This window comes from Aedes aegypti, chromosome 3, assembly GCF_002204515.2.
Source record: "Aedes aegypti strain LVP_AGWG chromosome 3, AaegL5.0 Primary Assembly, whole genome shotgun sequence".
Taxonomy (NCBI): Eukaryota; Metazoa; Arthropoda; class Insecta; order Diptera; family Culicidae; genus Aedes; species Aedes aegypti.
Window position 1 is genome coordinate 205071747 of NC_035109.1, and position 24088 is coordinate 205095834.

At 42.7% G+C, this 24088-nt stretch overlaps 1 protein-coding gene across 1 annotated transcript in view; it reads right to left on the reverse strand.

Moving 5' to 3' along the window:
- Positions 1 to 14766: 14766 nt before the first annotated feature.
- LOC5564766 (1-phosphatidylinositol 4,5-bisphosphate phosphodiesterase gamma-1) overlaps positions 14767 to 24088 on the reverse strand; it is a 46738-nt gene continuing 37416 nt past the window's right edge. Inside the window, exons 12-14 of the mRNA XM_021854922.1 lie at positions 15426 to 15565; positions 15252 to 15362; positions 14767 to 15191 (exon numbers count right to left, since the gene is read on the reverse strand). Of these exons, the coding sequence (XP_021710614.1) occupies positions 15159 to 15191; positions 15252 to 15362; positions 15426 to 15565 (284 nt within the window). The 3' untranslated portion in view covers positions 14767 to 15158. The remainder of the gene's footprint in view (positions 15192 to 15251; positions 15363 to 15425; positions 15566 to 24088) is intronic.

Genomic DNA, 24088 nt, shown 5'->3' on the forward strand with positions numbered 1-24088 from the left:
ATTTAAACTCAAAACCAAACTTGTTTAATGAAAGCTGTTTGATAATGTGTCAAGGTTTACCAACACGGAGAAAGTTCTCGAAAATTGCAATGCGAAGCCCAGAAAATCGCTGTGCACGTGGTGATCGATCTTTGTCATATTCTGTTCAAGTGATGACAAACTCATGTTTCGGAATAAAATTGTTGCAACAAGTATAGGAGATGACAATGTCTTTATTGCTGTGTGTTGGGTGACAATTGATTCATTGTACCTGCCACACGATATACGCTATACGCATGCAAAAATGGTCATTGGCATAGTAAGCTCTCAGTTAATAACTGTGGAAGTGCTCATAAGAACACTAAGCTGAGAAACAGGCTCTGTCCCCGTGGGGGCGTAACGCCAGAAAGAAGAAGAAAATTAGTCAAACTGATGGTTTTATATTAAATTAAAACATACTTCGAACATGATTATTCAATATTTCTTAAATAATTAATATTAGCTTAGCTTAGCTTAGCTTAGACTGACTACACATATCAATGGTTGCTATTCCGTGATTGACCGAAGTCAGTGAAAATGCACAAAGAATCAACTAGAAGTTCGGCTGGGATTGGCCATAATCTTCTTCAGTGTGCATAATTCAGTGCCTCTATTTATACAGGGTCAATAACGGCGCCGGCCACGTCCTTGCAGTCAGGTGGGATTGGGGGAAGGAATGTTAGTGTGTAACCTTTGCTATTTGGAGACCGTGTTTGCCTCTGCATCTCCACAAAGGTTACTGGGAGGGATGTTTGTTAATGGGGAGGATCGTTGGGTCATAGGATTCACTTTGATAAGCGATTAGACCATGATAAACAATGATTTGTGAGATATATACATGCTTATACGTAAATATAATATTTTCTTTTGATATGAACAATTTCTATGTAGAGGAAAATTATGCCGACACTTGAGGTGACGAACCATTCAAAGTTTGTTGAACAAATACCTAAATGTAACATTCCTACAGCTGTCAGGACGCAAGCATGTGTTATTATATTTTACTCATTTGAAAAGAAACAAAAAACTCGATTGGTTGGGACATCATAGAACACTCTCATTCTTATGCCGACACTTACAGTGGCGAACCATCCAAAGTTTGTTGAATAAAGTGAACCTTTCGCAAGTCTACACTTGTAGTGTTGAACCATTCAAAGTTTTTTTAATTACAAAAATAAAGGTATATAAGAGGTGTTCTGAAAAAAAAATGTTAAACATAAATAAATCATGAATCAGAGTTTGTGTCGACACTCACAGTGACGAACCATCCATAGTTTGTTGAAAAATCATATTTGCATCCCACCATTGTAACGATTGAATGTGCAGTCATACATATTTTATAGATTAGAAATAGTAGCATGAAACGAGCTCACCAATTGATCCGTTATCCTTGACTGAGCAGCCACAATCCACTTTCGGCTTCACTCGTTTGCTCGGCTATAAAAAAGCACTCAGGAAAAAAAAAAAAATAAGCGCGCGACCCAAAAAGAATAATAAAAAAAAACTGTTCGGGCTTTCTTGACGCACTGCCCAGGAGCAAGCGTCAAGGTCGAAGGATCAAACAGAACTAACCGATCGCGGCACTTTTTCAGTTACTCCAACCGAACTCACCGATCACGCCACTTTTTCACTTACGAGACCGACGCGCGACATGTTTGATCCTGCCCTCGTCGCTTGCCCCGGGAAAAGCAAGTGTCAAGGTCGAAAGATCAAACAGAACTCAATATTTCTTAAATAATTAATATTTTCTATTAACCCCTCTACCGGCAGCTTCATTTTTACCGCTATAAAAATATTCAAATCGCGATAACTCTTTTGTTTCACGATATTTTTGCACCATTTCTTAAGAACCATTAAGTTTAAGAATCTGTATCGATATTGATAATTCTCGATTACTTTTTCAAATCGACGTAAGTAACTTTCATACGGTTTTGAGAAAGTTAATTAAGAAAAATCACAACCTTCTTTTTAAACCTGTTTTAAAATAAATCCCCTTTTAAACATTGTTTACCGTGTATATCGCTTAAATTTTGCATGCAATCAGCTCGCGTTAAAACCCTAGGTAGTTCCTATCATTTCCCACAAAAAATATGAAAAAATGTGTGACAAAATGATAAGCCGTTTCAATCAGCTACTTACGACGTTTTTGTACCAGTGTAAAATCGTAGTGTTTTGTTTTGATTCGTGGTTAAGTCACTTTGACTCCCATACAACGGAGCAGCGAAAGTAGCGGTTAGGTTGCGAAAGTGGAGAATCTTACTTTCGTCGTTTCGTAAATCCGGAAATTAAACGTTCTAAAAGTGAAACATCGAATTGGTTTAGATCGGAACGTGTAGAATTTCGACTGCGAAACACGTAGGATTGATAAAATAAGTTTGTTAACTTTTCTGACTTGAGTATGTTTGAATAAGTCTTCGAGAATTGGTCAGCTGGATCCGGAGATATTCCAAAACTCCTTGGGGGACCAACACGTAGCCATAACCCACTCAAATATCTCAGACTACAGAATTTTTATCGTATTCGGATATTCACGCCTTGGAATGATACATCAATGCTAATATGTTGGGAAAAATAAAGCAATTTAGTGCAGCCGTCTTTAAGTAATGGGCATTTATGTTTCTGGTACCATGCTGGACAAATAAAGATCTTGAAACTCTAAGAAACCTCACTTCGTAATTTCAAGATTTTTCCAAATATACAGAACCGATTTGTATGATTTTTTCAGATTAGCTCCTTGTCACCTCCCATTGTATAGTACACATTTTATTTTCTTGGTAAATTGATACCTACCTAACCTTGGTAAATTGACCAAAAACAAAACGGCCGCCAAAAACATTTTGTATGGAGAATATCGGTCCCCCAAGGAACATCGGAATATTTTGAAAACTAGATCAGCAATGGTTAATATTAACACGGATTCCTAAGCTAGAAGAGTTTTTTGTGATCTTGTGAAAAATGGTTAAAAATATCATGAAACAAAAAGTTATCGCGATTTGAGTATTTTTTAACGTTAAAAAATGAAGCTGCCGGTAAAGGGGTTAATATTTGAGCTTCACTGTCAACCTTTGCTAACTTGAACCGTAATTTTAATAGTTTATTTATTTGCAAAATATATGAAATTTGTTAAATTAAAATAAGAGTTTTGTGATGCAAAAATGTGTCGATTCCGAAATCCATATGAAATGGTTACCTATGTTTTTATGGACAGCACACCTCCACATTTTTACAGAATGAGTTAAAAGCTGCAAGCTGCGTACGCGGATAAAAGTGTTGACAACTGTACCAACGATTTTGAATCAACTTCAGAAACATAGTCAACATCACACGATAGCAAAGAAAGTTAAAGTCTCGCATAATCTGAGATAACGCCCTAAAAGCCATTGGTAACCACGTGTGTAGCTCATTGTTTCTGAGCAAATTAATGAATAAGCATCCAAACCAACACCACCGACAGGTAGAGAATGATCCTTTCTTCACCATAGAGTTGTTGAATAAAGTGTAAATCTATTCAAATGCTCAGAAACAACGAGCTACACACATGGTTACCAATGGCTTTTAGGGCGAGATCATAGATTATGCGAGAAGTGTTCAAGCGATTAGGGAGGGGAGGCATTAGAAGTTTTGTCCGACCTTTGTATGAAGGCACACCACTGTGCAACCGTCCTTAAAGCAAATTCTTACAAAATTGCAGGCGCCACGACAACTTATGACCGATACTACGTTGCACTTGTTCTAGTCGGTTTAGTCCCCGACGGAGGGTCTAGTTTACTCCGATCGTGACCGATGTTCTCTTCAACAGACTGACTTGTCGAATGCCGAGATAGGTCCGACGATTCCGGTGAGATGTTGGCTTTGGGTTCATCGCAGGGTGGCCACCGAATTCCGATTTTGAAATTCCCGCTTTTTTCCCGGTTTTCCCGGTATATTTTACATAATTTTCCCGGTTTTTAATCCATTCTTACCAACGATTTTAATTAACTTTTCCTATATCAAAAACCGTTTCTATTAAAAGCACTGCAAATTTTTTTTCTTAATCGATTTTAAATTTTTTAGCTGTTTTATTTTCGCGTTCGTTGAAAATCAATGGAGCTCTGGAGTTATCTATCATGGAAAATTATGGAAATTATAATTAATTATGCTAATAAAACAGATCCAACTCTTGACACGACAGGAATTTAATTTGAATGCTATTTGAATCATATTTTCCAACAATATGCCCTTTAATCCAAACTTCGAATTGCCAAGTTCAAGTTTTAAGATCTACAGAATCTGACAACCGTTCGCGGTGAAAATTTGATGGATTGGTTGCATGATAAAACGCTCACAATTTCAGCTTAGAAAGCCTGGTTTGGTTCTCAAAACTCGTGCTATTTAAATTTCGAGGTTTGGCTTATAATTATCTTAAGTGCATCTTAATGCTGAATTTCAGATATTTGGCCGACAAAAGACCCAGGTGCCTGAGTACATCATCAAGATGCCCAAGTAATTCTTCACTGTAATTGAAATTATTTCAATTCTTAATCCTCTGAATTTTCTTCATAAAAATAAAGAGTTCTCTAAGGCAAATAAGTTCAAAGCTTTTTGTATGAATATTCTACACATTTCATACGAGCTGTAACAGCTTGATCGTTTTTAAAATCGTAAATGAGCCCTTATTCAAAATGTTGTCGATTGGATCACTACTGACACATTAGAAGCATTCATAGATAGGCTTGTTTTCCAAATAAGTTGTGGTATTGAGTAATTACAGAAGAATGATAAACCAATCTGCAATAAGTAATTAAACTTTGATTCAAAACGTGAGTAAAACAAGTAAGAGAGTTCAAAAAATATTAGCCCTTACCGTGCGAGGACAAAAATTAAAATTAAAATGTTTCGAAACATTGCTAAGAAAGGAAGGAGTGAAACATTTCTAAGAAATATGGTGTAGCATAGTAGAAATTAAATCATTAATGTTTGAAAGCAATTGGTTCAAAATTGCCGATGCCTCATGGAAATATCATTAAGCATAACTACTTTCAATAACTTATTTTGGAGGTTGGTTTGTAGATTACAGCTTGAAGATGTTCGTTCAAAACGATTTTCCCGGTGATCGTCTCAAATTCCCGGTTTTCCCCGTCTTTTTCCCGGTGGATTCAAATTCCCGTCTTTTTCCCGCTTTTCCCGTTTTTCCCGTTTCGGTGGCCACCCTGTCATCGGTGGCCACCCTGTCATCGGTGATCCGATGACCCTACGTCAATCGCTGCTCTCTGCGTCTCATTTCGCTACTTTGCTCGCCAGTTGCGCTGTAAGCCAGACAATATTTATTTGCCATACGATGTTGGTCATCATATTCCAAAGATCGGGATACCATACTTCTACGCTGAAGTATTCACCGAAAGCAGCCGCCACCGTGTTTCGTACTATGTTGAATTACGGGCAGTCGAAGACAACATGTTCTGGCGTTTCTTCTATCTCCTCAGGACAAAATGGTGAAAACGCATGGCCGAATCGATACAGTTGTTTGAAGCAGCCGTGACCTGACAGGAACTGTGTCAGGTGGAAGTTTACTTCTCGGGAGCACCCAGGCCGATGGATTCGGGATGTGCTTGTTTGTACACTTTCCTTTCTTGCTGCCACTTAGACAGCGAACAAATTCTGGCCAACTTCCTCGCCTGCCTGGTTTCTCTTTGCTGATAGCAATTAATGTCTTCGGTCAAGATGATGCAGATCGGGATCATCCCAGCGATTACGCATGCCGCCTCTGACGATATAGTCCTGTACGCGTTTACAACTCACATAGTAAGTCGGAACGCGCTCCAGGATGGTGCACCGTACCTTAGTAGCGATGTTGATACGGCAGCCATAAGACGCCTATTACTGCTTCTAGGACCACCTATATTGGGCATAATTCTTGTGAGCGCATTGCTTCGCCTTCGCCGCCTTATCATATGTATAATCGACGTGACCGTTGAAGTTCAGCCGATCGTGTAGCATTATACCCAGGTGTTTAAGGGGGCAGGATCCGTCATCAATTTGGGATTTTTCAAAAGCAGTTTTTTCGTTCAAAATCATAAATTTTCTCGTGAAAATGCGTTCACTGTATTCTATTCTCCAACCAAAACACAGTGAACACATTTTCGTCGAAAATATTTCAGTTTTGAACAGAAAAACTGCTGTTGAAATTTCGATGATGACGATGATTACGATGATAGCGTTGAACGTTAAGCGTTCGCTGTGATGCTATGACAGTGATCTCGGCGTGCATGACTGCTTTGCAGTCGCTAACTAGTAGCACCGCCGTGTAGTTCCGGCGTCCAGAATAGAACTACGGACAACCCGTTCCGGTGGTAAGAGTCCACCAAACGGGGTAACCCCAATTCAAGGTGTGATGCGAAAAACCGTGCTGAGGAATGAATGGTCGAAGGGGTGAAAAAGATGTTCGGCCATTAACGGAGCCTGTGGGGCACCTGGGCACCCCTCACAGTATTTTGTCCCTTACCGCGTTAATGCAGGGCTCTGGCGTGGTGGACCTCTTTTCCCGTGCTACTCGTGGGATTCAAAAATGAGTACAATATCTAATCAAAACAATAGTAGTAGTGCAGGTAGTAGCAGTAGTAGGGAAGCGAACCCCTTCGCAAGAAGTGGGCTAGCTAGATCTCCGTTGAGGAGAGTAGAAGCAGGAGGAGGCAGCAGTGCACGTAGTGCCAGTGCTGGAACCCATATTTCATCCCCGGCTAACGCATCGGGTGAAGTTATGGATGGAGCGTGGTTGATGAGGGCCATCAATAAAAGTAGAGATGGGCTCTCTGCGATGGAAGTGGCTGCACAGCAGCTCGACTCCATAATTGACTTTGCGTCCTCGAAGTCTAACATCAGCAAGGACCTCAAGCAGGCCTTGCTTAGACTTCGTAAGTCAATGTTGGCGGCCAAGCAGAACCATGCTGAACCCATGGTGACTGTGGCTGCGGCAGAACCCGTGGAACTGAAGGTGCCGAAGTCTACCCAGACGGAACCCTTCGTTTTCGCGGGCAGCCCCAAAAGCGTGGAAGCGAATGCTTACAGTAAGCAATCGCAGAAGCGCGCGAGGCAGCCGTCAGGGGAGGAGCTACCCGGCGGCGCTCGTAAGGCCAGGCGGATACTGACCCCGAAAACAGGCAGAAGTGCCGGAAAATCGGACCCCAGCCAGGCGTCCCGGAAAGCCGAGAAGGGTGGGCCCGAAAAGGCTGGCCCCTCACGGAGTGATGGGAACAGGGGGTTGCGACCTTTGAGAGGTCCTCCATCACCACAGGTCAGGGCGGAGCAAGGGGGGGACGCCCCCTGGACAACCGTAGTGAGGAAGAAGAAGAAGAAGAAACAGGAGAATCAGGAGCGCAGGGATACCAGACCTAAGAAAGGTAGGAGGGTAGGTGCCAAGCGCGAAAAGGGTGATGCGATCATCATCAAGACGGAAGAGTCCAAGTACTCGGAAGTCCTGAAGGCGATGCGCAGTGACGCGAAGCTTGCGGATCTAGGAGCCGACGTACGCAGTGTCAGACGCACTCGTACAGGTGAAATGATCCTCGAGCTTAAGCGCGACAAGGAGCGCAAGGGCGCCGCCTACAAAAGTTTGGCGGAAGAGGTCCTTGGCGCTGGTGTTGAAGTGAGGGCTCTGACGCAGTCAGTGACTCTGAAGGTGATGAACCTTGACGAGATCACTAACGCAGAAGAGCTCGTCACGGCACTGCGGCAACAGTGCGAAGTGCAGGTGCCCACCACCGCCGTTCAGCTACGGAAAGGTCCGGCAGGTACTCAGGTGGCCTTAGTACACCTACCTGTGGCAGACGCAAATAAGTCCGCTAAGGTAGGTAAGATCAAGGTTGGTTGGTCAGTATGTTCACTGAACATACATGAGCAACCAGTGATCTGCTTTAGGTGCAGGGAACCTGGACACAAGTCCTGGGGCTGTAAAGGCCCTGATAGGACTAAGTTGTGCAGGCGTTGTGGTGAGGAAGGTCATAAGGCACTAGGCTGCAAGAACCCTCCCAAGTGCTTGATTTGTTCCGGCAAGTCCGTGAACAACAATCACCCAACGGGAGGCTCAAGGTGCCCGACCTTCAAACGAGCCATCAACGAAAAGTCACAGTGCAGGTAACGCAGCTGAACCTGAACCACTGTGACGCAGCTCAGCAACTGCTGTACCAGTCAGTTGCTGAGTGGGGGACGGACATCGCCATCATATCGGACCCATACCGAGTACCCGCCGGCAACGGCAACTGGGTCGTGGATAGATCCGGAAAAATGGCGGCGATATGGACAACGGGTAAATACCCTGTCCAGCAGTTGGTGTCTACTACCTACGAGGGCTTCGTGATCGCCAAAGTAAACGGGGTCCTCTTCTGTAGCTGCTATGCGCCTCCGAGTTGGTCGACCGAGCGGTTCACGCAGATGCTGGACTGTATGACGACCGCGCTGACAGGGCGAAGGCCAGTTGTAATAGCGGGTGACTTCAATGCCTGGGCCGTGGAATGGGGAAGCCGTAACACGAACCAGCGAGGTCAAATCCTGCTAGAGGCACTGGCCGTGCTAGATGTCGATCTGGCTAATGTTGGTGCCAAAAGTACCTTCAGCCGTAACGGAGCGGAGTCGATTATCGACGTTACTTTTTGTAGTCCTGGCCTAACGAGTAGTTCGAACTGGAGGGTAGACGATGCCTACACTCACAGCGACCACCTGGCGGTTCGCTACAGTATCGACTACAACAACAGCAGGCAGCGGGTTGAGGAAGCGGCTAGGTCAAGGCCAAGCCCTCGTAGGTGGAAGACATCGTACTTCAATGATGAAGTACTTAGGGAGGCGCTCCGCCGTGAGCGTAACCTACTCGGACTAAGCGGGGACGAACTGGTAGCGGTGCTTACGCGTGCATGCGATGCGACCATGCCTAGAAAAGTCCACCCTAGGAATGGGAGACCACCGACATACTGGTGGACTCAAGCTATTGCGAACCTGCGCCGTGCCTGCCTACGGGCCAGGAGACGGATGCAGCGAGCACGTACCGAGCAGGAGCGTGAAGAACGACGGGCGGTGTTCACCGCTGCCAAAGTCGCGCTGAAGTCCGAGATAAGGGCAAGCAAAAAGGCCTGCTTCGAGGGACTCTGTCAGAGTGCCAACGCGAACCCGTGGGGTGATGCCTACAGGATCGTAATGGCGAAGACAAGAGGTGCAATTGCTCCTACGGAGCAATCTCCACAGATGCTGGAGGGGATCATCGAGGGGCTCTTCCCGCGCCACAACCCTAGCCCATGGCCTCCTTTTGTAGGACAGCCGGGGATTGGGGCTGGCGATGAGGATAGAGTAACTGATGAGGAACTTGTAGGGATTGCAAAATCCCTAAGCATGGGGAAGGCACCAGGTCCGGACGGAGTTCCAAACCTGGCCCTCAAAGTCGCAATCTTGGAGGCTCCCGGTATGTTCAGATCTGCTATGCAGATATGCCTGGACGAGGGAGTATTTCCAGATGCGTGGAAGAGGCAGAGCCTGGTACTATTGCCAAAGGCGGGGAAACCACCCGGTGACCCGTCGGCGTATAGACCAATATGCTTGATTGACACGGTGGGGAAAGTGCTCGAGAAGATCATCCTCAACAGACTGTCGAGGTACACCGAGGGTGTAAATGGTCTCTCAGGCAACCAGTTCGGCTTCCGGAAAGGGAGGTCCACTGTAGACGCTATTCTGACGGTTAAGAAAACCGCTGAGATAGCACTCCAGCGTAAGAGGAGGGGTATTCGCTACTGCGCAGTAGTGACTCTGGATGTAAGGAATGCATTTAATAGTGCCAGTTGGGCGGCTATTGCTGATGCGCTCCTGCGTCTGGGGATACCCGAGTACCTGTACAAGATTCTCGGAAGTTACTTCCAGAATCGGGTATTAGTCTATGACACGGAGGTGGGTCGGAAGTGCTTTCACATAACCTCAGGAGTCCCGCAAGGTTCCATCCTGGGTCCGGTGTTATGGAATGTCATGTACGACGAGGTGTTGAGATTAAAATTCCCGGCGGGTGTGGTCATCGTTGGCTTTGCCGACGATATTACGCTGGAGGTCTACGGTGAATCGATCGAAGAAGTGGAATTGACTGCAGCCCACTCGATCGCAATTGTGGAGGAGTGGATGAGCTCCAGGAAACTGGAATTGGCTCACCACAAAACTGAGGCTGTTGTTGTCAACAACCGAAAGTCGGTGCAGCAAGCGGTGATCAGTGTAGGCGACTGCACAATCACTTCGAAGCGCTCCGTCAAACACTTGGGGGTGATGATCGACGACAAGCTTACCTTCGGTAGCCATGTCGATTATGCCTGCAAGAGAGCCTCCACAGCTATTGTGGCACTGTCCCGGATGATGTCCAATAGCTCTGCGGTGTACGCCAGCAAGCGTAAGCTTCTGGCCAGTGTCGCCTCGTCCATACTGAGGTATGGTGGCCCGGCTTGGGGCACGGCTTTGAGTACCGATAGCTACCGTAGCAAGCTAGAGAGTACTTATAGGCTAATGTGCCTGAGGGTTGCGAGCGCGTACCGTACCGTGTCACACGATGCACTTTGTGTCATCACCGGTATGATGCCTATTGGTATCCTTATCATGGAAGACATAGAGTGCTTCGAAATGCGCGGCACAAGAGGCATACGCAGGACTGCCAGACTGGCCTCCATGGTCAAATGGCAGCGTGCGTGGGACAGTTCCACCAAGGGAATGTGGACTCACAGGTTGATTCCGAGGTTAGATATCTGGGTCAATAGGCGCCATGGGGAACTAACATTCCACCTAACACAGGTCCTTTCGGGTCATGGATGCTTTAGACAATATCTACACCGTTTCGGTCATGCGGGTTCTCCCGAATGTCCAGTTTGTGCAGGTTTAGAGGAAACGGCGGAACACGTTTTGTTCGTGTGCCCGCGTTTCCGCACAATGCGTGACCGCATGTTTGCCACATGCGGTCGGGACACGACTCCGGACAATTTGGTCCAGAGGATGTGTGCAGACGAGTTTGGCTGGAATGCCGTTTCATCGGCTATCACCCACAACGTCTCGGAACTCCAAAGGAGGTGGCGTGTGGACTCGAGGAGTGACTAGTGCAGACGCTAATCAACAGGTAGTCCAAGGGTTCGCAGTCGGCTACGTAGGTCATACCGGTGCCCTACGGTCGAAATCGACCCTTACAGCGATTAAGTGGCCGCGGGGAGAACATCCTGGTAGCGCTGCTGTCGTGGCGCCGGCCTACTGGGTGGATACGAGCCTCTGGTTGTTCGGGGCAGGTGGAGGCCCCTTCGTCAGCAATCCCAGCTCGTGCTAGCTGATAGGGCCTGAGCCTTCAGTAGGTCAAATTGCGAAGCCCGCAGTATCAGTTCTTGATACCTGCGGTGCAGCTGGGCGCGGGCTTAGTGGTCGACCCTGCCCGCCTTCAGCGGACAACGGGAGGTGAGGACCACCCGGGAAGCTGGCAATGCGCCAGCATGCTACCTTGGTGGACCCCCATAAGCGTGTCATCGATGTTCGTTGCTGCATGGCTACGCAGCTAACCTGGAGGATGCGATGTGCAATAGCCCCTCTCCGAAGCAATGCCTTCTTGGTGGTCCCGGAGAGACGAAGGGTTTGGCGGCAATGGAAATGGTTTAGTGGGTCGGGGGTGTAGTCCTGTTTACTGCTTGTACGTAGTAAATGGTCCCCAACCCCACACTCCCGGACCTCGGTCCGGAGTCTGTTGAGCAGATTATCCCCCCATTGCTTAGAAGGAAAAAAAAAAAAAAAAAAAACTAGTAGCACCGCCATTTTGTGGTGGGCAAACTCCAGCTTGACTCCCATCTTCAGCTTGACTCCCTCCATCAATATTTCGACCAGGTCAATTGCCCCCGTTGCCAGCATTTCTACTTCCTTCTGCGTCTCACCTATTACCGTTAGGACAACGTTATCGAAGCCGACGACCCCGACCCCCGTGGGTAGCTCCAGGGATAGGACAGCGTTGGACCCATTATGGGACTCGTGCCGTTATTCTTGATTCCTTCGGGCCTGCGTCGGTTTCATACCACAGTACTTGGTGCCTTTGTCCAGGCATTTCTGCATAACCTTCAGAACCATATATGGGTACGCAAAGACCACAGCTTTAAGTGCCACGTTGGGGATTCCGTCCAGACCCGGCGTCGTGTTCAGCTTCAGCGCTTTCACCGCTGCTATACACGGGAAAAACATCTGTGGTAAAAATAACTATTTTAGCTGACTACGCCCATTCTTAAAACTACCATGGAAATTCAGACCAATTTACTATGCTTACGGTACACCCCACCGCATTACTGGTAAATTAATTTACAACAATCTGATTCCAACTACAGACAATCAAGCTCATTTCTGGTCTGCTGAAAACTACCCCCTAAAATGGTAGTTTATACCGCACAATTTTTTTTTCCGTGTATGCTCATCGTTGGAGATCTGACGAGCTTCGGCATTTCCTAGCTCTTCACTGTCATATGGTGTGACCGGCCACATTGTAGGGTCATGCTTTGGAAATATGGGAATGGGACGATGACTCTCAGCTTGCCCACGCACGTTTCGACCGGCTTCAATGGGCCCATGATTTTCGCCATTATCATTCGATAGGCCTATTCAAATGACGTCTCAAATCAGCTGATCGGGAAGCACTTCTTCTATGAAAATGACAGGCCCGTGTTAGCACCGGTCCTCCACCGATGTAAACAAATGCATAGACGGATCTGTCACATGAAAAGGCCTATAGGCATACCTCCAAAGATTAGCATCATCTGCTCGGCACAGCTCTTTGAAGCAGTTACATTTGCTCAGCTTGTTCTCTAGTTTCAAAACCGCTCTGGCTTGCTCTCTGATATCGTCTTCTGGCTTTAAGACAAGCAGCGCGAAGAGTGCAGAGTGCAGAGTGTTTGGTGACTTCCGTTGGCGCTCCTGAAACGCGAGGCAGCAAAAGTTGGACCTGTGATGAATGCGTCCAAGACAAGGTACATGCTAGTAGGTGGAGCCGAGCGTGACAGGGCAATTCATGTTGCAAAAATGTTGGAAGAGGACCACAGCGAGGGAAACTCGATACGTGGAGCTGCAACGTGATCCGTCTAGGAAGCAGTGTCACGATAGACGGGAACTCTTTCAAGGTGATTGACTAATTCGTCTACCTCGAGAAAGATTCACCCCGCACTAAATGCACGATATACAAAATGCTCAGAGGACCGGTACTCCTCTACAAGCATGAAACGTGAACTATGCTCGAGGAGGATTCGCAAAACCTTGGGGTTTTCGAACCCCGGGTGCTAAGGACGGTATTTGGCGACGAAGGATGAACCTCGAGCTCGTCCAACTCTACGGCGAACCTAGTATCCAGAACATAGCCAAAGCAGGTAGGATACGCTGAACAGGGCATGTTCCAAGAATGCTGGACAACAGCCCTATAAACATGGTTTTCGCTTCGAAGATGATCGGAACAAGAAGGCGTGAGGCACAGCGAGCTAGGTGGATTGACCTGGAATCCTGGAGAGCTTGGGTCGAAGTCGACGATGGAGAGAGGCTGCCATGAATCGAGTAAATTGGCGAAATATTGTTGGCGAGGTTTTATCAAGTTAATTGATAAAGAACCAATCAAATAATAATGAATATATAAATAATTATTTCAGGAATTCCTGCAGGAATATTTCCAGGAAATTTCTCCAAACGAACTTCTAGAACTTCCACCCCTGGATACCTCACCTCAAGGAATTCGATCTATAAACTTATCTAAACATTTCCACAAAAAAAAACTACTACAGGGAATCCTCTTAAAATTTCTTCTAAGGATTTATTCAAAACTTCATCAGGTGTTTCCGGTAAGATATGCTATAGAGATTTCACTAGAATACCCTACACTGATTACACCAAATCACGTGGAAGAATTATTTACACAGTACTTTTTCCAGAGAATCAAAGTTTTTTAAGTTTTTTTTCTATATCTAAGCAAACTTCTAGAAATTTGGTCAACATGTTGTCCAGAAATTCGAACAGTAATTTTTCAAACGCTCCTTCCAGCAATGTAATCAGGGAATCATCAAAGGTTTAACGGAAGGTTTCAGAAGTGCTATTAAATCCTGAACAAGAATTTTGAGGAAAATCCTTGGAAGTTAATGCCAGATGAATCCGCGAAGGGATGCTTGGAAGAATCCCATATGGAATTGTGAAGGAGTTTCATGAATAACCGATGCATTTAATTTATAATTCCTAGAAACATTTTCTACAAATATTTAAGAGAAATTATTATACCAAATATTATTCAAATAGCAAAATTTCCAAGTTTTTTTCTAATCCAAATCCCGCGTTCAGTACTATGTAGGCATAAGTGCAATAATGGATTTCTCTTTATTGATTTGTGTTTGAACTGTTACGCAAAACTCAGACGATTTCCATTACTTTGCAATATTTTAAGAATCGTAAGTCGTTCTACGATGAGAACTGAAACTGTCAAAATCTTTCGCCAGGCCTAGCTATGAGCGGTAGAGAAAATTGATGAAGAGAAATTGATCTCTGCAAATATGCCTTTATGATACTAAACGTGAGAAAAGATTTTTAAACCAAAAAAAAAATCATAGTAATCAAAGTAAAATTTCAGGAATATTTCATTTATGGAAAGATTTACAAAGAGATTACGGTTTTGACACCAACTTGTCTGCCTATTTAAAAACGGATTGTTTTTGTAGATACTGTTGGACGGTGATATATCACAAGATAGTTCGAACACTGCTGCCTCATATTTTCGAATAAATCATTTATTCAAAACATTAAACTTTCATAAATACATCATTAAGACACTACACATATCATATATAGAAATCCTATACTCCATTTCAACATTTATAAACTAATAAACATTAACACTCTTGGAGGTGTAGTGTAAAACCTCGTAGTACAAAAATTCATACATTCATCAGCAATCAAAAACATACATTGTTTAGGCTTAAAAAGGGGTTCAGTTAGACTAATTAGGCACTTTTAAACATTGATTTGTTTGGGGTTTGTTGCGTTTAAAATGCAGCATCAATAAATAATACTTGCCATATGAAGTCTTTCTAATTACCAGTGAATTACCATTTCACCTGTTATATGCTTAACAATCGACAGTGAAACTTATCGTACAATTGACTACGATCTTAGCTTAGCAAACTCAACCTTTCGCTGCCGTTCTGGAGAGAGCGAAAATTACCGTCAGCATACAAAATAGGGGTGCGTTACGCATAACTTACCTGCTCTTGTGTACGGATTCTTATGTGAACAAGCAGGGTTGCCAACTCCAACTCCTCGCTGTACTTATTTCTTAATGGAACACTTCGATAACCTGTGCGTAATGCATTTACCTGTTGACGGAAACAACATTGAATCAATTGAAGAATTATGTACATAAAGGGTTACAAACTTACCGGAAAGATTGCTTGGCCTATAAAGTTAGGCTCTCCAAACATGTCTTCATCTTGCACCTCGAACCGTAACAATGCAAAGTATGGATTGATAACACGGAATTCGCAAATTTCATCCCATATAGGATTAAATCCATTGTCAGCTGCAAACAAATGAAATATAGGTTCGCTATTATACACCTACTGTTATAAATTGATATCGAGTCTATTAGTTTGAAACGTGGGATGATTTGAAGAAATTCAATCTGTACCTGCATCCGCTAACCGAGATGTGTAGGGATAAGAATGGAGGCACCTTGACGGACGAACGTAAGGTGATTGAAATGTGGAAACAACACTTTGTTGAACACCTGATGATGTTCTGAGTCACAGACAAACAGGGTTGTTATATGCAGGAAGTGTTCAGTGGACGATGTGAACCAACCAGCATGAGGTTAGTTAAGGACGTCACCAAACAACTAAAGAACAATAAAGCTGTTGGTAAGGATGATTCTTCTTCTTCTTTCTGGCGTTACGTCCCAACTGGGACAAAGCCTGCTTCTCAGATTAGTGTTCTTATGAGCACTTCCACAGTTATTAACTAAGAGCTTTCTTTGCCGATTGACCATTTTTGCATGTGTATATCGTGTGGCAGGTACGAAGATACTCTATGCCCTGGGAATCGAGAAAATTTTCTTTACGAAAAGATCCTCGACCAGCGGGATTCAAACCCACGCCCCTCAGCATGGTCATGCTGAATAGCTGCGCGTTTACCGCTACGGCTATCTGGGTAAGGATGGTATCGGAGATGAATTTATAAAGATAAGTCCGAAGAAGCCATTCCTGTGCGCCTTCTGATAGGCATCTAGAAACAGAACAGCTACCGAGCAAGCCTAGCGCCTGCCACTTGCTCGATCGAGGAGTAAGTAATATGCCGCATCAAAATAAATGAAGAAATAAAAAAATAACACTTTTTTCATTTTAACAACATGTGTCCACATCATCCTATTCTTATACTTCTCATCATTGACATGACTAACAGGCCCTCGGTTTTGTGGCTGTTTGACTTCGGTTATCCGTGCTATCGATTGCGTCAACTTATTTGTTTCGACATCTCTACCTCTTCTAGCATCTTGCCTATCTCCGTCAGTGAAGTGTCGTTCGCAAAATCAAAAATCTCTCACTTTATAAGCAAACTTAGTGTCAACTAGTGTTTGTATGATACTACCCTTAAAGTTGTGGCAACGACAACGGTACGGGATTTGATTGGTGCTGGTCAATAACGAATTGCTTTAGCTTTTGCTTCTGCAAATCTGGAGCGTCTGTACTCCACAGTGTTGTGAAAAACTCAATTTTTCATAACTCACGCTTGAGATTTTCCATGCGTGAGTGGTCAATTACGCAACTCACCAGTCAAAAAATCATGGATGAGTTGGGTCACCTTTTTGACTCATTGTCTCGTATTTCCACAGTTTACTCACACACGGCAATAATTTCTCAATTCATAAGGGCGTAACTGCAATGATCGATTTCTCTTCATCGACTTTCTCTTTAGAGAATAACTTGGCTGGGCAACTATTTTTGACTAATATTTTTGATTCAATAGAAGCTACTCATCGTCCTTAATCATGCTGCATCGTAAAATGTTGTGAAAATCGATTGAATTTCGTGTATTAATCCAAAGAGAAAATCGACGATGAGAAATCGATCACTGCAGATACGCCTGTATGATACTAAATGCAAGAATTGGTTTAGCCGCCTCCAAGAATATGGCCATTTGTAGCACCTACTTCCAGCAAAGCCTTCCATACTGATACACCTGGAGATCACCACGGCAGACAGAATCACAAATCGACCATGTTCTGATTGATGGACGGCACTTCTCCGACATTATCGACGTCAGGACCTATCGTGGCGCTAACATCCACTCTGATCACTATCTGGTGATGGTTAAGGTGAAGATAAATCGAAGCCAAACCTCAAATTTTCAAGAGCATAAATCTGGAGAATCAAACATCCGTTTAAGTTGAAAACTTAATCGATTGGTCACTGACTGGTGGTGGTTCATCTTCACCTTTAACTGCGCTCAAAACTCTCCGTCGCCGCCCCGGTACGACCTAGAGCAGCTTAAGCATCTGGATGTCGCAGCGGCATACGCGCAGCACCTCGAGGCTGCATGACCGTAAAAGGGTGAGCTGGATGAAACCCCTCGTGGTGACTGATGAAGAACAGTGAAGGCAGCCATCAACAATGCAGCTGAGAGCAACGTCGGGTACGTGGGACGGAGTCGACGTAACGATTGGTTCGACGAGGAACGTAGGCAGATTCTGGAGAAGAACGCAGCGCGGGCGGTCATGCTGCAGCAAGGGACCCGGCAGAACGTGGAGCGCTATAGACAGAAACGGCAACAGCAGACCCACCTCTTTCGGAAGAAAAAAAACGCCGCATGGAAGAAATGGAGTGTGAGGAGATGGAACAGCTGTGCCGGTCTCAAGAAACACACAAGTTCTATCAGAAGCTCAACGCATCCCGCAATGGCTTCGTGCCGTGAGCCGAGATGTGCAGGGATAAGAATGGGAGCAGTTTGACGGAGGAGCGTGAGGTGATTGAAAGGTGGAAGCAGCACTTCGACGAACACCTGAATGGCGCTGAGAGCACAGGCAAAGAAGGTCGGGACAACGGAGGAAATACTTTCGTCGATACTGCGGAGGATGGAAACCAACCAGCCCCTACTTTGAGGGAGGTTAAGGATGCCATTCACCAGCTCAAGAACAATAGAGCTGCTGGTAAGGATGGTATCGGAGCTGAACTCATAAAGATGGGCCCGGAAAGGCTGGCCATTTGTTTGCACGTTTGCACTGGCTGATAGGCACAATCTGGGAAACAGAACAGCTACCGGAGGAGTGGAAGGAAGGGGTGATATGCCCCATCTACAAGAAAGGCGACAAGTTAGATTGTGAGAACTTTCGAGCGATCACCATTCTAAATGCGGCCTACAAAGTATTATCCCAGATTATCTTTCGTCGTCTGTAACCTATAGTAAGCGAGTTCGCGGGAAGTTATCAAGCTGGCTTCGTTGACGGCCGATCGACAACGGACCAGATATTTACTGTACGGCAAATCCTCCAAAAATGTCGTGAATACCAGGACCCAACGCATCACGTTTTCATTGATTTCAAGGCGGCATACGATAGTATCGATCGCGTAAAGCTAAGAGAAATCATGGACGAGAACAGCTTTTCCGGAAAGCTCGCGAAACTGATAAGAGCGACGATGGAAGGTGTGCAAAATTGTGTGAAGGTTTCAGGCGAACATTCCAGTTCGTTTGAGCGGTGCTGTTATTTATGAGAAACGAGTGAATGGGGCACCACTCAAACGCAAATTAGTGAACTCGTGCATCGGACCATTGGTCCATTGATTTTGAAAACCAACAAAAGCAACAAAGTTTTTTAACGATGAAAATGGTTATGAAGCGAGAAACAGAGTAAACAGAGACGATGACGGTCGAACTGTGGAGAAATGTAAAGAATTGAAAGCAAGCTGAATAACTATAAGCCTGCTAGAAACCACGAAACCTCGGTCGAGCAGTTGATTCAATGAGTACTTCCGAAGGTATGAGGGGACGAAGATTTAATGGTACCTCATGCCATCGGGATTCATTTTTAAATTAAAATTCTAGTCACCTTACGAACAACAAAAAACGTACATCAGGTTACCCCTTTGGCTGTTCCATTTCACTTTACTCCATGAGCTAAATGACGTTTAGCGGAATTTGGGGCAAGTGTGCCACCCCTGATTTTTGTAAAAACTACAAACTATATTTTTTATTTGAGCTTAACAATATGTTCCCTTATAGTCCATAATACAATGCACAGTGGTCCAGGAATCAGTTTTACGCGGAAAGATGCATTTTGAGGTTTAGAATGAAACATTAGACAAAAACGGTCTTCTACAAAGTTGTTTGTATTAGTTGAGCCCTTTGTTTGGTGTTATTGAAAATTAGGGTGGACAACATTTTCATAGAAATTGTGTAACTAACTTTCTTATTTGTAGAAATTATATTATACATGCTTCAGCAAAGTTATAGACCATTCAATTTCAAGCAACTTTGCCAAAAAAAGTTTTTTTGTATCTCTTAAATTGACTGATTTAGAGCTTTTTTCCTGCAGTGACATAGGGTGGTCCGAACAAAACTGGTTTTCTGGCTCTAGAGTTTTCAATTCAAATTTTTCATCAAAGTAGTCTATGAAACACTTTTGGAGCTTTGAAAAATGCGTAATTTGGTGAGTGAAGAAACTCGCTATCTCCTTTCGTTTAGGAGTTATTGTTGTTTTTCTCTCAAAAACATGCCTACTTTGATTGTGAATATCTCTGATTGGGGCAAACATAAAAAATATCTTTTGACGGCATTCAAAAGACAAAATAAAATTGTATATTATATCAAAAAATTACAGATGTGTTATTGTAACTTTAATAACTTTTGAACTAAAATAGATATCAACAATATTTTTGCATGAAAATTTGCATTTTGTTAAGTTCTAAAAGTCGTTCATAGACCGCTTGGACGAGAAATCTGAAATAAGAAAGATAGGGCTTTAAAACTATTTTGAAGATTTTCATAGTATGTATTTCTATATTATTTTGCATTTTGAGCATGAAAATGAAATTTTAGACAAAAATGATCTTCTACAAAATTGTTTCTCAAAATGTAAGCTTTCATACTGTGTGATTTGAAACTAGGGTGGTCCACAATATCACACATATCATATTATCAACTTTTTTATTTGCAAAAATACTAGTATATGCTCTTAGGCAAAGCGGTAGAACTTGAAATTTTGATCAACTTTGCCAAAAAAAGTTTTTATGTAGCTCAAAATTTGACGGATCTAGAGCATTTTTTCCTAATCATCGCAGGGTGGTCCAACAAAAATTAGTTTTTCAACTCTAATTTTTTTAATATTATTTTCTCGTCAAAGCGGTCTATGAACGACTTTTAGAACTTAACAAAACGCAAATTTTTAATGCAAAAAGATTGTTGATATCTGTTTTAGTTCAAAAGTTATTAAAGTTTTTGTGATAAAAAATATTTGATTTTCAAGACGTTTTATTAGAGTTACAAAAATAACACATCTGTAATTTTTTGATATAATATACAATTTTATTTTGTCTTTTGAACGCCGTCAAAAGATATGTTTTATACTTGCCCCAATCAGAGATATTCACAATCAAAGTAGGCATGTTTTTGAGAGAAAAACAACAATAACTCCTAAACGGAAGGAGATAGCGAGTTTCTTCACTCACCAAATTACGCATTTTTTAAAGCTCTAAAAGTGTTTCTATAGACTACTTTGATGAAAAATTTGAATTGAAAACTCTAGAGCCAGAAAACCAGTTTTGTTCGGACCACCCTATGTCACTGCAGGAAAAAAGCTCTAAATCGGTCAATTTAAGAGATACAAAAAAACTTTGTTTGGCAAAGTTGCTTGAAATTGAATGGTCTATAACTTTGCTGAAGCATGTATAATATAGTTTCTACAAATATGAAAGTTAGTTACACAATTTCTATGAAAATGTGGTCCACCCTAATTTTCAATAACACCAAACAAAGGGCTCAACTAAAACAAACAACTTTGTAGAAAACCGTTTTTGTCTAATGTTTCATTCTAAAGCTCAAAATGCATCTTTCCGCATAAAACTGATTCCTGGACCATAGTGCAATGGTCAAAATATGACACAAATTGCTCTATTTTTCACGCATTTACATCGACTTTTGTGAAAACCATAAAATTTCAGTGATTTTTTATAAGATTTCGTTCGAGGTAAATTATTAACGAATTTTTCAAACGTACTGTACATTGTGAAGCTATACAAATGTGTAAGTAATTGTGGCATTTGAACGAAAAAAATATTTAGTTTTACATACAAAATCCATTTTGGTTGAAATCTATACTTTTTGGGGCAAGTGTGCCACCTATTTGGTAAACAAAAATGGTTGGGGTGAAATTCATAAAAATGTAAACATCATCAACAAAATCATGATAATGAACCAAAATAAGGCATCAGTAGTGGTTTTTGAAGTGTAGAAAAGGAATAGCGAACATTTTTGCTCCCACAATAATTATTTTCTCCAAATATTCGATAATAACATGGTTTTAGGCGTTTTAAGAACTATTTTACTTATTTTCATCAATATTTTACCTTTATTTAGTGCTGATCCAATGTAATATTATACAGATCCTCCATAATGAAAGAGTAATTCATATATCGCATTGAATGGAGACAAAAAAAACCAATTGTAGTTATTCGAATTGACTAGTAGAGAGTTCCACATGTGATGAACCTTGTTATAAAGCATCCCCTCATGACGGTAAACCTAAACATATTTTTAAAATTGTCAATTAGGCTCTGATTTGTTAGCAATATTAACAGGAAATAATGAAAATTTCATTACAAGTAGAATTGCATGAATGTTCATTCGATGGCCGTCTTGCCTCATAAGGGTGGCACACTTGCCCCATAGTGTTGAAAATCAGGGTATTTTGGATGATATTTGAGGAGCTCCAAAACTAATACTTTTTGAAATTATTTTCTTTTTAAATGGCACAGTGCTTATGAAAAGATGTGAAACTAACATCGTGAGGCTGAATTGGCGGGTTTTTTAAGCTTTAGACAAAGTTAGAGAACAATTTGCTTAAGGTGGCACACTTGCTCCAAATCCCGCTAAACTATTTTTAATCTGAACGATGTGCAAATTGAAAAGTGTTCAGAAAGATGATCAAACCTGCGGGGGTACCCGTTATCATACACCTAATCTACAGATAAGGGCACATGCTGAAATACGCCAATTACAGAGAGATTACCTTAGTCACCTTGTAAAAGATGCAAGATAAATTGCGGTAGTACAACTTGCAGACCCATTATCTGATCATTTATTTCCAAGCAGCGTACGGTTCTGAAAAAAGTTATAAGCTGTGGTAGATAATGTATGAACATGGTTTTCCGGCGAAACTAATTAGGGTTATAGAGATTGCAGATGAGATGTCAACTTCGTGTGACACCATTGGAATAGATCACAGGAATTTTGTGAACACCACACTTCGAAAGCATTCAAACCAATCGATGAAGCTATCGGATACGCCACATTATTGAAGTTTTTGCAGGAACACTATCAAACGCCGCCTTCCATGCCAAATACACTGCGTCCACCTGTTTTTTCCAACTTCGTGGGAATACTCGGCATCCAAGTGAACGATTGAACAGCTTCACCAGAGATATAAGCAACGCTGAGCATCTTTTTAGTAACGCTGGTGGAATTCCGTCTGGTCCAGGAGTGTAGGAAGACTTCAGCTTGGTTATCGCTCTTCCTACTTCCCATTGAGAGATATCAAACATTTCATAGCTGAACACATCACGGCTAGTATCATCCAATGCAGCATGAACTTGCGATTGCGCAGCAACGAAATTGTTGAAAGCGCGTTGGAACTGTATCGCGAAAAGTTCGCATTTGTCGTAATTGACTGTTAGTTGTTACAATTCATAAAACTATCGGCCATATTCGGCCTGATGACCCTTTCGCCCTAACGGCATTCGGCCCAATGTCCATCGGCTTAAAGACATTCGGTAGAATTGGATAGAACCCCTTCCCGTTCCCGTCCGCTACCAATGCCAGAAACTTGCGATTAACCCCTGGCTCTTAGGTAAACTTGACGCATCATCCAATAATCGAGAGCTGTGCTGGCCACGTCCTTGCGAAAACGGAGGGTTTGGAAGGAATGGTTAATTGAACATCTATTTATGAAAGAAGCATAGAACTCTTCGACCTCTCATTGGCGTAACGAGATATTGTAGAATTTAAATAAGAAGGGAAAAGCCATAGGATCCTAATGTGATATATAGCGCATTGATAGGTTCCGTCTGGTCGACCTTTTGGGAAGTATATGGAAATTGCTACCATGGAGACAGAGTACTAAGTACATGGTTAGACAGATACAGTGAGAGGCCCAATGGTGTAAGTGTTGAGAAAGTGTTTGGTGAGGATGTGACTGAAGCTATTGTCACGTATACGTTGACTGTATGCAGTGGAAGAGGATTTGAAAACCCTATATGTTTGAGTCAACTGGAGAAGTATCGCTTAAGACCAGCGAAGATCAAGATCTACAATACGCTCGGCAATTTCGTGGAGCTACGTTGTAGCCTACAACGTAAGAGGTAGGTATAACTCTCTTACAAGATAAAGTATATGCATGTTATGGCATAACGGTTATGCCATCTGTTTGTTATGCAAAATAACCAAGACCTTAATGGTTACCGTAAAACGGGGCGAATAGAAAAAGTGGGGCGAATAGAAACAAAGCGACCTTTAGTTAAAAATGCGACTATTATGCAATGATAAACTTTAGAAACCTACAGAAATAATTTTTTTTCATTATTTCAATAACAACAGAGTATCGCTAAACTATTTTCAAATTAAAAATTTTGCTACATTTCTCATTAAAAATTTGAGAAGAAAATATTGAAATCTCAATCATTTTTGATAGCTTGAAACATCCGCCATTTTGGCTGATTTCAAAAATGATCTAAAATTGAACTTGGTTTCAAAAATTTTAATTTTTTTCTTCACTAAGTAAATACATGTTGATATTTCTTCAAGATGCAGTTAAAAATGTGTTTATTTTCCCATTTAAATA